The sequence below is a fragment of the Leptodactylus fuscus genome, chromosome 6, assembly GCF_031893055.1.
Source record: "Leptodactylus fuscus isolate aLepFus1 chromosome 6, aLepFus1.hap2, whole genome shotgun sequence".
In the NCBI taxonomy this organism is placed as follows: Eukaryota; Metazoa; Chordata; class Amphibia; order Anura; family Leptodactylidae; genus Leptodactylus; species Leptodactylus fuscus.
This window is the reverse complement of record NC_134270.1, coordinates 51,352,723-51,367,866: the sequence shown is the minus strand read 5'-3', so window position 1 is coordinate 51,367,866 and position 15,144 is coordinate 51,352,723. Positions and strand designations below refer to the sequence as shown.

At 38.7% G+C, this 15,144-nt stretch overlaps 1 protein-coding gene across 5 annotated transcripts in view; it reads left to right on the top strand.

The window, feature by feature from the left end:
• The window catches only part of CAMTA1 (calmodulin binding transcription activator 1), a 1,244,145-nt gene extending 1,233,364 nt beyond the window's left edge, over positions 1-10,781 (top strand). For all 5 annotated transcript variants that reach the window (XM_075279917.1, XM_075279916.1, XM_075279915.1 and 2 more), the window contains one exon: positions 6,653-10,781. In XM_075279917.1, the coding sequence (XP_075136018.1) occupies positions 6,653-6,685 (33 nt within the window). In that variant the 3' untranslated portion in view covers positions 6,686-10,781. The remainder of the gene's footprint in view (positions 1-6,652) is intronic.
• The last annotated feature ends 4,363 nt before the right edge of the window (positions 10,782-15,144 follow it).

Sequence of the window (15,144 nt, the reverse complement as noted above, 5' to 3'; positions counted from 1 at the left end):
TGTGAATTTACATACATATATAACACAGGCACTGATCAAAAAACTGTTCTAGCCCTTATCAGGGCTAAGTAACTGAGATCACTTTAAAGAGAGAGAAAAAGTAAGAGAATAGGTGGCTGGTAACAGTGACTGAGTCATGAGCCTGACCACTAGAGCTAGATAACAGAGGTGGTGTAAAAACACAGAGGACACATATATAGCTGTATCTGACAAATGAAGTAATATAGACTAGGCAATTATTGGGTAAAAAACTTCAGATAGCTTAAGCTACAACTCTAAATACGATCCTCAAATTTGGAATACACTTTTAAAGGTTGTATCAGATAGAAACTGGTGACTTCAGTGACACTAATGTATCTAAAGTATAGAAAAACTTTGTTAATTTAGTTAACTTAAAACTGTTGTCTTTCTGAGTGTAAAAAACATCACTATACTCCTGGGAAACCTCATGAAGTAATAGAGCATTAACATTTTCAAATATGTATTCTATTCAAACATTTGCTGTTATTTAAAGGGGTTTTCCCATCTCCCTGTCATCAGTTTTCCTGCTCTCTCTTTTCTCACTTTCTGTATTTTTCCACAAGCTGGTGGGCAGGCTCCATTACACGAGGTTTGAAAACTCTTATGCTAGGTTCCGTCCCCTATTCTGCTTAAAATAGGTGGAGAGAAAAGTCCTGCAAGCAAAAACCAGGTGGAAACCTGCCGCGGGTAATTGTTTTTCAAGGGGATAGGGTTTCCATTGTTCAGATCCCCAAGCGGACCCAAACAACAGAAACCTGAACACTAGTGTGAACCTAGCATTGCATGCTGCTAGGACTGAGAACGAACTTGCAGTAAACTTAATGTTATCTTTGTGTTTACATAGAGTAATGACCAACATTGCTCAGTCTTTATCAGCAAAATGCAATTGCTTAGCTTAAACATAATTGTGCTGACCACAGAGCAGAAGAAAACAACTCTGAAAGTAATACAGAGGACTCAGCCCACCTCCTCTCTATGAAGTAAAGAGTCACAGCATCTGTCTTGGATCAGATAACAGGTCGGGTACCTTAACAACAATGGGTAAAGTTGAGAAAGGAGGGCAGCATCAGTTGAAGTTCAAATCTCAACAGACAGAAGAACACTATTGTCTGACTTGTTAAAGAGGACCTGTCAGCAGGTCTGAAAAAAGTCCCATGAGTCTGTCACTCTGAGCATTTTGGTGTTTTATTTATCCAAAGCCATTCAGCTATTCCAAAGATATAAGTCATCTTAGAATTTAAGCACATTAGAGTCTACTAGCCATGTGGGCAGTTACACTGCATGACATACAGCACACATAGACCCTCTCCAGAGAAACCAGTCTCAAAAACAGGCCTCAACTTTCCCTTGTAGTTTCCACAGGATCAGTTTTTGGAGAGGATTTCAGAAGACCTCCCCAAATTGCTCTCCATAGTCTGCCATGTGAACATACCTTTTCCAACAAGTGGCAAACCTCTGGCAGATTAAGACTGAGGCCCCACATTGTGGAAATGCAGCTTATTTTGTTTCAGATTTTGTGGCGGTTTTTTGACCCAAAGCCAAGAGTGGATTAAGCAGAATGGAGAAGTATAGATACTTAATGTATACGTATATCCCATTCCTCTTGTAGCCATTCTTAGCTTTGGCTCAAAAAAATACAATAAAATCTGCAACAAAAAAAGCTGCGTTTCCGCAATGTGGGGCCTTAGCCTAACCCTTTAAAGAGGACCTTTCATCAGATTGGGCACAGGCAGTTCTATATACTGCTGGAAAGCCAACAGTACGCTGAATTCAGGGCACTGTTGGCTTTTCCAATCTGTGCCCCGGGTAAAGTGCTATCGGTTCCGGTACCGTAGCGCTTTATAGTCAGAAGGGCGTTTCTGACAGTCAGCCAGGGACGCCCTTCTGCCCAGCAGCGCCTATCGCGCTGTACTGTGGAGCGGGGAGGAACGCCTCCTCCCTCTCCTGATAATATTCGTCCATGGACGAGCTGTGTGAGCAGAGGGAGGGGGCGTTCCTCCCCGCTCCACGACAGTGCGCTGAATTCAGTGCACTGTCAGCTTTCCAGCAGTATATAGAACTGCCTGTGCCCAATCTGATGAAAGGTCCTCTTTAACAGCAGCTCGGAGGCATAATTCACAGGGAAATATTGTTAGTTGAAAACAATGCTCTGTATTAGGTGACATTTAGGATCCTGGCAGAGGAATGCCATTTGGCTTATTTGCTAATGTACAGATGATAATTCATTCACAATATCTGGCGAATCCATGAGGAAATAGGTGAATCAATTCAGTGTGATCGAGTTCTGAAGATAGATACTGTACAGAATCCGCTCTCTTCTTTCAGTTGGTTTGTACTAGAAAATAATCTCACTGGCTGTTGACCTCACTTAACAATAAAATCCATGTCTCGTATAATACAAAAGGAAATCCTTTCATTTCCTATTGATATTTCGTTAAGAACAGACATAATTCCATTAACTCTCAGGTTGTTTTTTTTTTGGGGGGGGGGGGAGGGGGGTGTTTCAAAAGCAATACATCCTCTTGAACCAATTCAAGATTGGGTCATTTTTCTTGATTTATGACCAGACATTTTCAACTTTTTAGTACATGTGGTTCACAAAGGTTACTGACAATTTTTGTCCTGTTTCCCAGTGATATTTTATATTTTTCAAATTTCTTTTTTAACATTTGGGAAGATGTTAAAAAGCTAACGTGTACATTGTTCACAACAATATAATAACAATACAAAGGGTTTAGAAAATACTTTTTCTAATTGTTTCCACTTTCCATTTTTTATATGGGATATATAGTTTTGGGTTATTAAGGGCAGGGCTAGAAGCTGAAGTTTGGGATATGGTTGCCATTCTTTTTTTTAAAAAAAGAATTAATTTTTTCACTTTTTTTTATTTTTCACTCCATAATGGCATAACAGGCCACATGTTGCGAAAACCAGCAAAGCACCAGCAAAGTGAATGAGATTCAGGCTAATCCCATCAACACATTGCGGAAGAAAAGTTGCATTCCACAACATGTGGCCTTAGGGTCATTACAACATTCAGGCTAAGATCCTACATAGCAAAATGCAGCAAAAAAATTGTGTTTTTGTAATGTGGAGCTTCAGCTTCAATTATTACTTTTTGTGGCTGATTTTTCCTGAAGCTGGTGTATCAGAGAATATTACAGGGAAAATACAGATTTGTGAAATACACTACAGAAATTATCGGAGTCTGCTAAGATCCAGCAGCTTCTGCAGTTACCCGGCACCCAGCAACTATATGACAATTGGAACTCAACTTCCTGAACTGTTAACACAGCTCTTATAGGGCCATCAAGAAGGCAGAGGCAGGAATATACCGTCTGTGCCTTCTTTATGGGGAGCCCAGCTGTCGCTGATAACCAGACCCCTCTCATCCAGATGCATTATCAGAGTTAGAGATGACGGGAAGCCGTGTCAGAATAGGACCAAAATGAGCCTGCTGCGGCTTCAGACAGTCGCGGCTTCCTGCTCCAGGGTAGGCCCAAATGAATGGGCCTAGACCAGAGGGTGCTGCCGCGAGGTGGACGCCGGGACTGAATCAGACAAGGAATCCGCCTGAAGAAAGGGCAGCTTGCTTCTTTTATTCCACTAGTGGGAAAAAACCGCTAGCAGAAAAAAAGAACGCTAGCGGTCTGCATAGACCTCTATTGTGAGCGGGAAGATTTCAAGGAGGATTCAGCGCCAAAATCCGCCCCCTCTTGCCCCATGTGAATGAGCCCTAAGACATCATTGCAGAGTCACTTGTCTACCTGCCTGACATGCAGAGTTGCCAGATGGTTAGCAAGTATAGGTACTATCTCTTTCAGTATGGAAACATTCTTTGTCTACATTCAAAGGCTAAAAATCTCTTTATGCAGTCCTGCTTACACAGCTGAAAGGCACCTGTGTAAGTTTGTAAATATATATATTACATCATTATTATTATTATTATTATTATTATTTAATTTAGTTCTCCTGTTCTCTGTCGCAATTTATTGTGTGAAAAACAGTCCAAGAACATGAGAAACAATGTAATTGGATAATTAGTGTGGTGCCCATAGAATATTACTACAGAATGTTTTGGGGTTGTTGTTTTGGGGGTTTTTCGCTCCATTGGTGTCTGCTATTTTTGGGGTCCATTTGTCATTTTTTTTGATCCTCCAAAGAATGGACCCTAGGAGCTAACAGGCATACTCATTGGTCCCTCCTTCTGATATTATTTATAGCCAAGTGCCACTTAGTTTGCAATGGAGACTGCAAGGTGCCCACCATTTTCCACTGGTCAAACCTTCAGCAAGTCACATTAGTAACATGTATGAATGTTCACATCAACAAGTCACAATTTAGCTTTAATTATGTAATCTTTGCTGGTCAAGGGAACAATGGATTTTGATTGGTTACTGTGCCTGTCAGGGCAGTGTCTAGTGGTGCAGAGCAGGTAGGTGTTTAATGTGGGGAGGGGGCAAGAGCATTGCTGTGCACAGAATACATTAAAAAAGCAACAGGGGGTAATCAGCATTGCTGGATCGCAGGATTCCCAATAAGTAGACCTCAATGATTAGTATTGGCATATTCTAACAACACTTACCATAGTAGGAAACCAGCACGGTTTTGGAAATCACATCATGTCAACTATAGATAAGGAAACGGTGTAATAGGTATAATTACAACATAAAGTCCCCAGAAGAAAACTCTGCAAACTTTCTGTTTAAAGTGCTGCGGGAAGGACCGCAATGCATTTCCGCTGCGTTTTTTCCTACAGTGCTTTATTGCTGCGGGACATCCCGTGGGGCCTTAGCCTAAAGGAGTTGTCCAAGTAATTTTTATCGATGACTTATTCTCTGGAGAGGTGCATTGTATAAAAATTATGGGGATCCTACACCAGGGACCACCGCTGATCAGCTGATTGAAGAGGCCATGGTGATTGTATAATCACTAAGACCTCTTGACTCTTTACATCACACCCAATTTGTCCAGTTCCCTTCTATAGTATTACTTCAGTACAAGCACCGTGGCCTCTTCAAATAGCTAAAGGCCAGGGATCAAAGGGACCCCCAGCAATGTTTTATTGATTCTAAGGATAGGATATTAACACAAATTAGCTGGACCCCTTTAATGGTTCTTAGTGTTGTAGTGAATATAGTGGACAGATAAGACAATCCTTTAATAGTCCCACAGTGGGGAAATTTGTGGGTAAATATGTTACAGCAGAATAGTAATACAGATACAGGATAATACACAGTAATATATTACAGAAGTAGACACACATAAGCTGAGAAGAGAAGATATACTAGGAGTCCATAGCAGCTAAGGAACAGAAGAAGAAAGAAGGAAGACTTCAGAATCATTTAGTTCTCTGTGCGGAGTGGTCTCGCTTAGTCTGATGTAGATTATACAGCCTGATCACAGTTGGGAGGAAGGACTTGTGATAGCGCTCCGTCTCACACTTGGGGTGAAGCAGACGGTCACTTACTGTGCTGTCAAGTGCCATCAAGGTCTCATACATAGATGAAGATAACAGTGATCTAAAGTGGCTTCAGTTATTTCATGTTGTTTTTCTCCATTCACATACATACTGTAGCTCCTTTTAAAACTCTGCTAGTTGCCATTGGAAACAGTCACATGTTTAGTTCCACCCTGCAGCAGACATGTGACCTATAAAGATTTAGGCTCTCGGGACAATAAAATTTAAGGCCCAGTTCACATCTGCGCACCTTCAGGAAGTCCACTTGGGGACCCCCTGAATGGAACCTAATCTACATAAAAAAAGCGGTTACCTTAGCAAACTGGTGGAACCTATAGACTATAATGGGGTCCATGTGGTTTCCGCACAAAAAATGCGCAGAGAAAAGTGCTGCTTGTATGACTTCCCGTTACATTTTACGTGCAGAGAGGGGAGCAGAATGGCCCAAACGCAGATGTGAAACGGGCCTAAGACATTAAAATATAACAATGTTTCTAAATTGCTTCATTAATTTCAATATTTTCATCTAAAAATAGAGAATCTGATTGGTTGGTCTACTTTTTCTACGCACATGTTTTAATAAAATGGGTCTTCTGGTGGAATTTTGGGGCCCCTTATTATGCTTGGGCTGACAGAAGGATCCTTTGGTATACTGTTGGGACAGTCCAACATGACTGTAGTCAAGCAGTTTTTATTTTTAACAGAAATATGATCCTGGATAAAATAAGTATTCATCCTTTAGCAGTTTCTGCTCTGTAGATAAAACTATGCATGCTCGAAAATTTATGGGGGAAAACAAACCAAAAGATGTTTTGGCAGTTGTCTGGTCTAACCCCCTGGTTATGTCTATGGTGAATTATCTATCATATACACAATGTTATACTGTTCTGAAAAGCTGCATAGAAACAGATTTCGCTATAAAGTCTTCAACTGTAAAAGAGCAGAAAATTATTAAAGAATAAGAAATATTTCAATAGATCCTACATTATTAAATAAAAATCATTGGGTTCCTGGTGGATTTTTCTGCTAATTTACATGATGGACGCCTAAAGCTTGCATGAGTACTTTTCTATTTTCTGTTTTAGTAAAATATCCCAAAAATAAAGGTCCCTAAATTTGTAACTTTATAGATTTCTTTTTATATTTTTTTTTTTTTTTTTTTTTTTCCAGAGTGAAAGAATTGAAAAAGGCCAAGGAACTTGAAGAATTAAAACAACGTCCCTTAGCAATGTGACAGCGCTTTTTGGACTGTTTTCATTTTCTGTTTTTAGCAGAGACATGCAACAAAATAAATTAAAAAAATAAACAAAAAAACAAAAAAAAAAACACTGCAGTTTTCGAGAGATCACCTGCAGGATTTTAACAGTAATCTTTTTGGTCATTGCATTTGCACTTTCATGGACAACTTTTGCTTTGTTCAGCAAGACATCTTGGATTTTAATCTTCTGTTGAATCATGGGAAACGATATAAAAAAAACTTTAAAAGAAACAAAAATGGCGCCAGGAGATGCTTAAGTGAAGCTCCGATCTCTGAGGTGGGAGCAATGTTTTATCAACATAGGGCTGAATTCAAACAACGTGTGGAACTGTACAAATATTATACCAAAAATTATTGAGGAAAGGTGGAAATGCACAAGCAAGACCTGAATGCAAAACCCAGAGCCATCGATCACTCACAAGGAGCTATGAAGGAGCGTAACACAGAAGGGTTTGAACTGTCTTATGTTCTTAATGTCTGTACCTAAGCTGTAACCTGTAGATCTCTGAAGTATTCCCCATATTGTATGCCATAGAACATATGCAATATATATATATATCCATAAAAGATTATGTATATTAATGCTTTACCTACTGGAACAACACCAGTCTGCCAAAGATGGTGGACTTCTTCACGTGTCTTCTAGTGTGGTCTAGGAGTCATGTTGACCATATGTGATGTCATCTACTCCTATTTCATTTAAATAAGGCTTTCCCATTTGTGTAAATAGACATATCTATGCATTGCGTAATTTATATTTTCCGTGGGAAGAAGTTACAGCCCACGATATATATATTGCTAACACAGAGGTACAGTACATATTGCATAAGAATTTTTTTTTTCTATAAATGTTATCAAGGTTGGTACCAAACTCATTGGAGTGTAGAGTCAATCCTGACCCCTAAGTAAAACAGAACAAAGTGAATTCCAACCGAATATGTAGAATCAAGCAACATGCCCAATGCCAGGTTGGTCAGGTAAAGCTATTGGTTCTGTATTGTTAAGTTGACAGAATTCTTAAGGAGGACAGATCACCATCTGAGTGTTTTACAATAGTAACTTTTACAATAGAGCTATCTTAGAATTGAGGAATGTTTTCTTCTTGGACAACCAGGGGTGTACCTATAGTAAGTGCAAAAATAGTATTTGCACTCGAGCCCTGGTATCCGAGGTCCCTCCAAGAATAGGAAGATACCAGTATTATAAATGGCACATGGTAATCGCTGGGGGGGCTGTTACCGATTTTGCACTGAGGTCCAGGAGCTTAAAATAATATCTCCGATGCAGAAAGAAACTAAAAAATAGGAAAATAGAATGACCATTATCTGTATTTTTCATGAGTTCTAATATTCATGTACGTAATGGTTTTAGTCCTATAAGCTCTTAACACAGCTGGAAAATAAATAAAACCTTGCGTCTATCGATTGCTTAGAAATCTATACTGCCCATAAGGGTTGCATTTACATTGCCTGAACATTTTACCACCTAAGAATCAATGTGGTGCTGCGTGCTGGCCAGTTAGTGTACTGGGGTTGGGGGGGGGGATAACACAAAAGTGCGGAGAAAGATTTGTATATAGAAGGTGGGATTGGAAATGAGAAATACTATTTGAAAGAGATTATTACTGATTATTGAATGAAATATCTTCTCTATGAATGCAGGTCAATAACATGGCTGGAGATTATTAATATTTGTATAGTTTGATGGAATGAGTCAGAAAAGTTTGGTTGTGTTGTTTGTATATATTGTATATACTAAAAAAAAAAAATTAAGATATGTGCATGAAACCAAGAACACAAAAGAATTGAAAAAAAGCAAAGCATTAGTGGCTATGGTCTGTAAAATGAGACAAAAATTTTATTTCACAATAAGAATACTTTATTTTAAATGTTCTCTAGAAGAACGTTTTGCTGAAGCATGACTTAACTGCAAAAAAAAAGCTACTGTATTTAGACTTAGAAAAAAAAGCAAAGTAACATTACTAAACTGATATGTTTACATTTAATTTTGGCTACCGAAACATTATTTCATCTTAAAACTTTTTTTTCTCTTTTTTTTTTATTTAATTTTTTTTTTTTTTTTTGCCAATGGTGCCAAGTAATGTGAATGCTATATCGCTTAAAAAAAAAATATTATGTTACATTTGCAAAGCAGATACTCATAGAAAACTATATGCGCTTAACACCATACACTCACGCCAGTATAAAAAAAAATATGTAGAATGAAATTCAATAAAAATTGTAAAAAAAAAGTATTAAAAACTTTATTCAAAAAAAAAAAAAAGACATAGTAAGAAAGTAGAAATATGTTTCACATTTTCATATCTCCCTGCTGGAAGTCAGAAAATGTTAATAATTGCACATAAAAAGTCTAAAAACTAAAAATAATAAAAAAAAATAATAAAAATTAAGAAATAAAAAATGATGCAAACTGGTCTTGTAGGGAACTCATGGTATATAATTATTTCCACACAGAAATAAGCCAAAGTGATCAGATTATGAGGTATTTATAGGATGGAATAAAATGCAAAAATAGAAGTATGCTTCGGTACGAAACTTTTTGGCACTTCTCGCCAATACCTGTCTAAACTCTTTGGAATACAATCTGCTATGTATTTGATTGTAAGCGGAGAAAGTACTGTTCAGGGGTGCGCTAGCCTTTTTTCCCTTCCGAAAACAGTTTCTATTGTATAATTTTTTTATACTAAGAAGTAACATGTAAAGATTACACAATGTGCATATGTAAGAAACTTTTAATCAGGTTGTTCGAGATGAAGGTTCAAAATTGAAGCCGAAAAAAAATAAAAAAAATGATGAGGTCAGTACTCTTGCTGCAATTTTTTTAAAAAAACAGTTCATTTCCTTTCACGTGGGATGTACAGATAGGAACAAGCGAAATACACTAATGTATATGTTATATAAATTCTCATGAGATCACGCACAATTCACCATTATGAATAGTCTGTACATTAAAAAAAATAATAAATAGTTATATACTGCTCTTTTTTGATGGGACATTGATTGTCCCTAGAAGAATGTATTTTATTATGTATTCATGAGGAACGGGAAGAAATAAAAAAAAAATAAAAAACATATCAAACCGCCTTTTTTGGATAAATGACAAAAAAAAAATCACTGCTTACTTATGTATTAGTAATAGCATTAGTGGCTCTTTTAGAATTTTGTTATCTGGAATTGTATATTAATATTTCCACTTTTCATGACGAATGTAACTTTTTTGTCACCCTGGCAAGAGTACTGGTCTCAATTGTTATGCTGTATTATCTGTATATTTGTACTAAAAAAAAACAAAAAGGTCAGTGTTGTGCAGTGTGTTAATAATGTTATCAGATTCAGTAACATGCAGGACCTCTCCAAGTAACTGTTCTAACATACAAGCAGTCGCAGGGGCCTGTTCTAGTGCATCAGATGCATCGCGCTTTTAAGATAAAAAAAAAAAAAAAGGGGCATCTGAGAAAAGCAAACTTTTTGCAATAGACATTTCCTTGGCTGTGAAATTTTAGGCTTTTGAATGTAAGATGCATTGCATACCAACAGTTCACTTGGATGGGGGTACATGAAATTTCCCAAGTGCCAGGAGTCTGTCATAATATGTAACTGTTAAACCTATCCTGTCTCTCAGCATTTTATTTTATGCTTCTAGTGTGAACATTCAAACAACACAAAAACAACAAAAAAAACCCACATCCGTACTGTGTGAGAGAAATAGACAATATAACGTGAAATCCCTACATGGTTGCACGCTTACGGCAGTTCCACACAGTAGTTGGCGCCAACGGGGGTCCCCAAGGCTTGCATGTAAAGCTAATATAGATGTCTCCTTTTTTGTAAGTTTTATTTTTGTAATTGTGCATGTAAAAAACTAAAAAGAAAAAATACATCACTGAAATCAATGGATCTGTTGAAGAACTCAGCTGCTGGAACCATGCAAAATGTTTTGAATTGCCCTTAAAACTATGGAAAATGTTTTCTGAATGCTTTCTATTCTTTCTGCTGTAAATTAAAAAAAAACAAATTAAATTTCCCCATATGACGTGTGTTTTTCTCGAATTCTTTTGAATTGTTATTTTTATGGCTAGGATTTACGATTTGAGTGTTCTTCATATTTTATTTTGCGATAAAATATACAGAAAGGACGTCTGAAAAAAAACAATAAAAAATTATTATTTTTTTTTTTTCAATTAAGCATCTTGTCCAACATGGCCAAGGTCACTTTTTTGAAGGTTATTTTCTGTCTAAAGTTATATGCAACTCCCTATAATATCCTTGGAGGTAATAATTAGAGATAAGCGAAAAGTAAAATGTTCGATATTCGTTTCGAATAGCCGCTCAATATTCGACTATTCGAACGAATATCGAACCCCATTATAGTTTATGGGTAAAAATGCTTTGTTTCAGGGGATCCCACTCTTCGACTCAGGAGAGTCACCAAGTCCACTATGAAACCCCAGGAAATGATGCCAACACCCTGGAATGCAACTGGGACAGCAGGGGAAGCATGTCTGGGAGCATCTAACATGCCCAAGTCATTATATTATGTCGGGATCCCTGTCAGCTTGCGATATGCGCGAGCTGACTTTTTCCCATAGGAATGCATTGACCAGCATTGATTGGCCAAATGCCATACAGAGTACAGCATTCGGCCAATCAACGCTGGTTCTGCCGGAGGCTCGTCTGTGAGGAGGTGGAGTCTAAGAATCGAACCAGAATGGAGACTGCTGTGGACCGCTCTTAGACCGCCTCCACCAGCAGAACCAGCATTGATTGGCCGAATGCTATAGCATTCGGCCAATCAACGCTAGTCAATGCATTCCTATACCGAGATGTAGCAGTGCTGGCACTGCTACACCAGAGATGAAGTAGAGCTGAGTGTGTGCTGAATCCAGTTGCACACTCAGCTCTGCTGCATCAGACTGCTACATCGGACACTGCTACATCCGCCAGCTCGACTACTCCAGAGTAGCCAAACTCAGCGAACGGCCAGCTCTGCTTCATCTCTGATGTAGCAGTGCTGGGCGTGCGCTCTGCTTGGCTGCATCTCCGGAGTAGTCAAGCTGAGCGCACGGCTCGATGTAGCAGTGTCCGATGTAGCAGTCTGATGCAGCAGAGCTGAGTGTGCAGCAGGTTCAGCTGAGCCTGCTACACACTCAGCTCTGCTGCATTGGACTGCTACATCGGACACTGCTACATCGGCCAGCACTGCTACATCGGGCCGTGCGCTCAGCTCGGCTACTCCGGAGTAGCCAAGCTCAGCAAACGGCTAGCTCTGCTTCATCTCCGATGTAGCAGTGCTGGGCGTGCGCTCTGCTTGGCTGCATCTCCGGAGTAGTTTAGCTGAGTGCACGGCCCGATGTAGCAGTGCTGGCCGATGTAGCAGTGTAGCAGTGTCCGATGTAACAGTCTGATGCAGCAGAGCTCAGTGTGTAGCAGGCTCAGCTGAACCTCTAGTAATAATACAGTAGTAATATTCCTGTACATAGGAGACAATATTATTGTAGGTCTATACTTATACACGTAGGGTTCGGTATTATAGTAGTTATATTCCTGAACATACAGAGTAGTTATATTCTGACAACACTTTAATGGGGATTAAATAGCGCTCTTAGATATATATTTTATAAAGCTCCTCAACGTGTTTCGCTAGGACTTAGTAAAGTATCAGGAGGAGGTAGTAGCGTACCAACAAAGAAAGTTGAAATGTTTGCGGTTCAAACATTGGGTGGTAGGACACGGTAATGAGATTCATGTACATACTGGTAGTATTATAGTACTTATATTCTTGAACATAGGGTCAGTAATATAGTAGTTATAGTTAATACACACATGGACAAAATTGCTGGTACCCCTTGTTTAATGAAGGAAAATCCTACAATGGTCACAGAAATTACTTGAATCTGTCAAAAGTAATAACAACCAAACTACACGTTGACAAAATACAAAGCTTCTGGGAGACAAAAATCTAACTTTTTGGCAAGGCACATCAGCTCTATGTTCACAGATGGAAAAATTAAGCATATCTTGAAAAGAACACTGTCCCTACTGTGAAACATGAAGGAGGCCTGTTATGTTCTGGGGCTGCTTTGCTGCATCTGTCATAGGGTGTCTTGAATTTGTGCAGGTTACAATGAAATCTCAAGACTAACAAGGGATTCTAGAGAGAAATGTGCTTCCTAGTGTCAGAAAGCTTGGTCTTAATCGCAGGTCATGGGTCTTACAACAGGACAATGTCCCAAAAAGCACAGCTAAAAACACCCAAGAATGGCTAAGAGGAAAACATTGGACTATTCTGAAGTGGCTTTCTATGAGCCCTGACCTAAATCCTATTGAGCCTCTTTGGAAGGAGCTGAAACATGCCGTCTGGAAAAGTCAGCCTTCAAACCCCAGGACAACTGGAGCAGTTTGCTCATGAGGAGGGGCCAAAATACCTGCTGAGAGGTGCTGAAGTCTCATTGACAGTTACAGGAATCATTTGATTGCAGCGATTGCCTCAAAAGGTGCAACAAAATATTAAGTTAAGGGAACCATGATTTATGTCCAGGCCTATTTCATTGGTTTTATTTGAAAAAAACGTTGAAGCGAAAAGCAAAGTCTAATATTCATTTGTTCATTTTCATAGAATTTTTATTGATTATTACTTTTGTCAGATTCAAGCTATTTCTGTGACCATTGTGGGTTTTTCGTTCATTAAACGAGGAATACCAACAATTTTGTCCACGTGTGTATATATGGTACAAAAAGGTATTATTTGTAACTAATTGATATCGGCATACACAAATTTGAGGCATCTTTCACTTTTTTATTAACAGTAAACCATTTTTTCTGGTGATTCAAGCTACAAGAGTGAGGATCTAGGAGTTAGTTATCCCATACACATGATACAAGAGGAATTTCTAGTAGTCCAGCAAAGTTTCTGGCTTAGCAGACAATGGAGCCGATGGGTTATGCTAGATATCCAATTGTGTAAGTATTCATTACACAAGCAGATGATAATAAGATAAGATAATCCTTTAATTGTCCCACCATGGGGAAATTCAGTGTGTTACAGCAGTACATGGGAAATAATACATTAATTCCTCACTAATTTTGTTAGCAAAGCTCACTAAACCTACCTACAACGTAATATTTACCGGTCCACTGTCAGCTACCACGCTTTAGGCCAATGGAGCTCCAATCCACCATAAACATGCAGGTTTGGTTTTTAAGGTAGCAATAGAGATTGGCCGCAAAACATCACCAACATTGCTCATTTTTTTTGAGTAAACCAGCAAGGTTAAGTTCACAACACCACCATGGATTCCAATTATAACAGATTTCATTCTGTGACAGATTAGGGAATAAGTTGCAGCATTGATATCCACCAACCTGCAACGTATTCCTTATCCTGGAGATAGAGGATAAGTTGGTAAAATGAGAATACATCTTTAAGCTGGTCATATATACTTATTAGATAAAAGTTGACCAAGCCAATTGGCTTCAGTAGGAACAACAGGCCATTCTATGTATATGGGGGCCTGCCAACAAGACTATAGATTTTGAAGGAGATAGGGACCAAGAAGTTGGATTACAAATACCTGATCGTTTTGTTCTCAGCTAGATAAACCATTGGCGGGGAGTCTGGCAGTGAATTTCTCTCCTCGGGATGGAAAGTGTCAGGTAGAATGAAGTATATCAGGCTGGAATATTGGTGTTCTTATTATGTCCAAGCCAGATGATGATTGTAAGTGACTGTTATTTGTAAGCTTCCTTCTGTTTCTGATAGAGTTTCCTTCTATTGTTTGCTTCCTTTGTAGCCACATTTGGTACACATTATTCCGAGTTCATGACTATAGCAAATATACATCAGTTTCCAATTTAATACATGTGGGGCATAGCAGCTATCCGAAGCTGTAGCTAACCCCAACTTTTGATTGACTGTAACGTTTGCTTGGTAAAACAAAGCACGCTGTAAACTTCCACTGTCTAGAACAGTCAATAGAAACCTTGTGTGGTCATAAATGGATTTCAATAAGCTCTATGGGGCAGATTTATTATGTCTTATGCTCCAGTTATCTGCAGCTTGCAATGTTTTTGCTGGTTTCATTGATGTGGGAGTGTCATGGCCAATACGTTAGATTTATTAGTATTTACAGCAGTTTAATGACATAAATGATATCTGATCACAGCTAGAAGCTGACGTAGATATCAGTGGACAGGTGCACGGCCAGATGGAGTGTGCACCTGAGTTATGAAGAGGTCTGTGTATCATCAAATATGAGGCACAACCTCCACTAGTGCAAGGGATATGAAGACTGGTGTTGTATATGCCAGTCTTCATAAATCTCACCACTGGTTAAATAGTCACTTGGCTCTAGCCTTAGATGTACATAGTCTATAGTTCTCTAGTC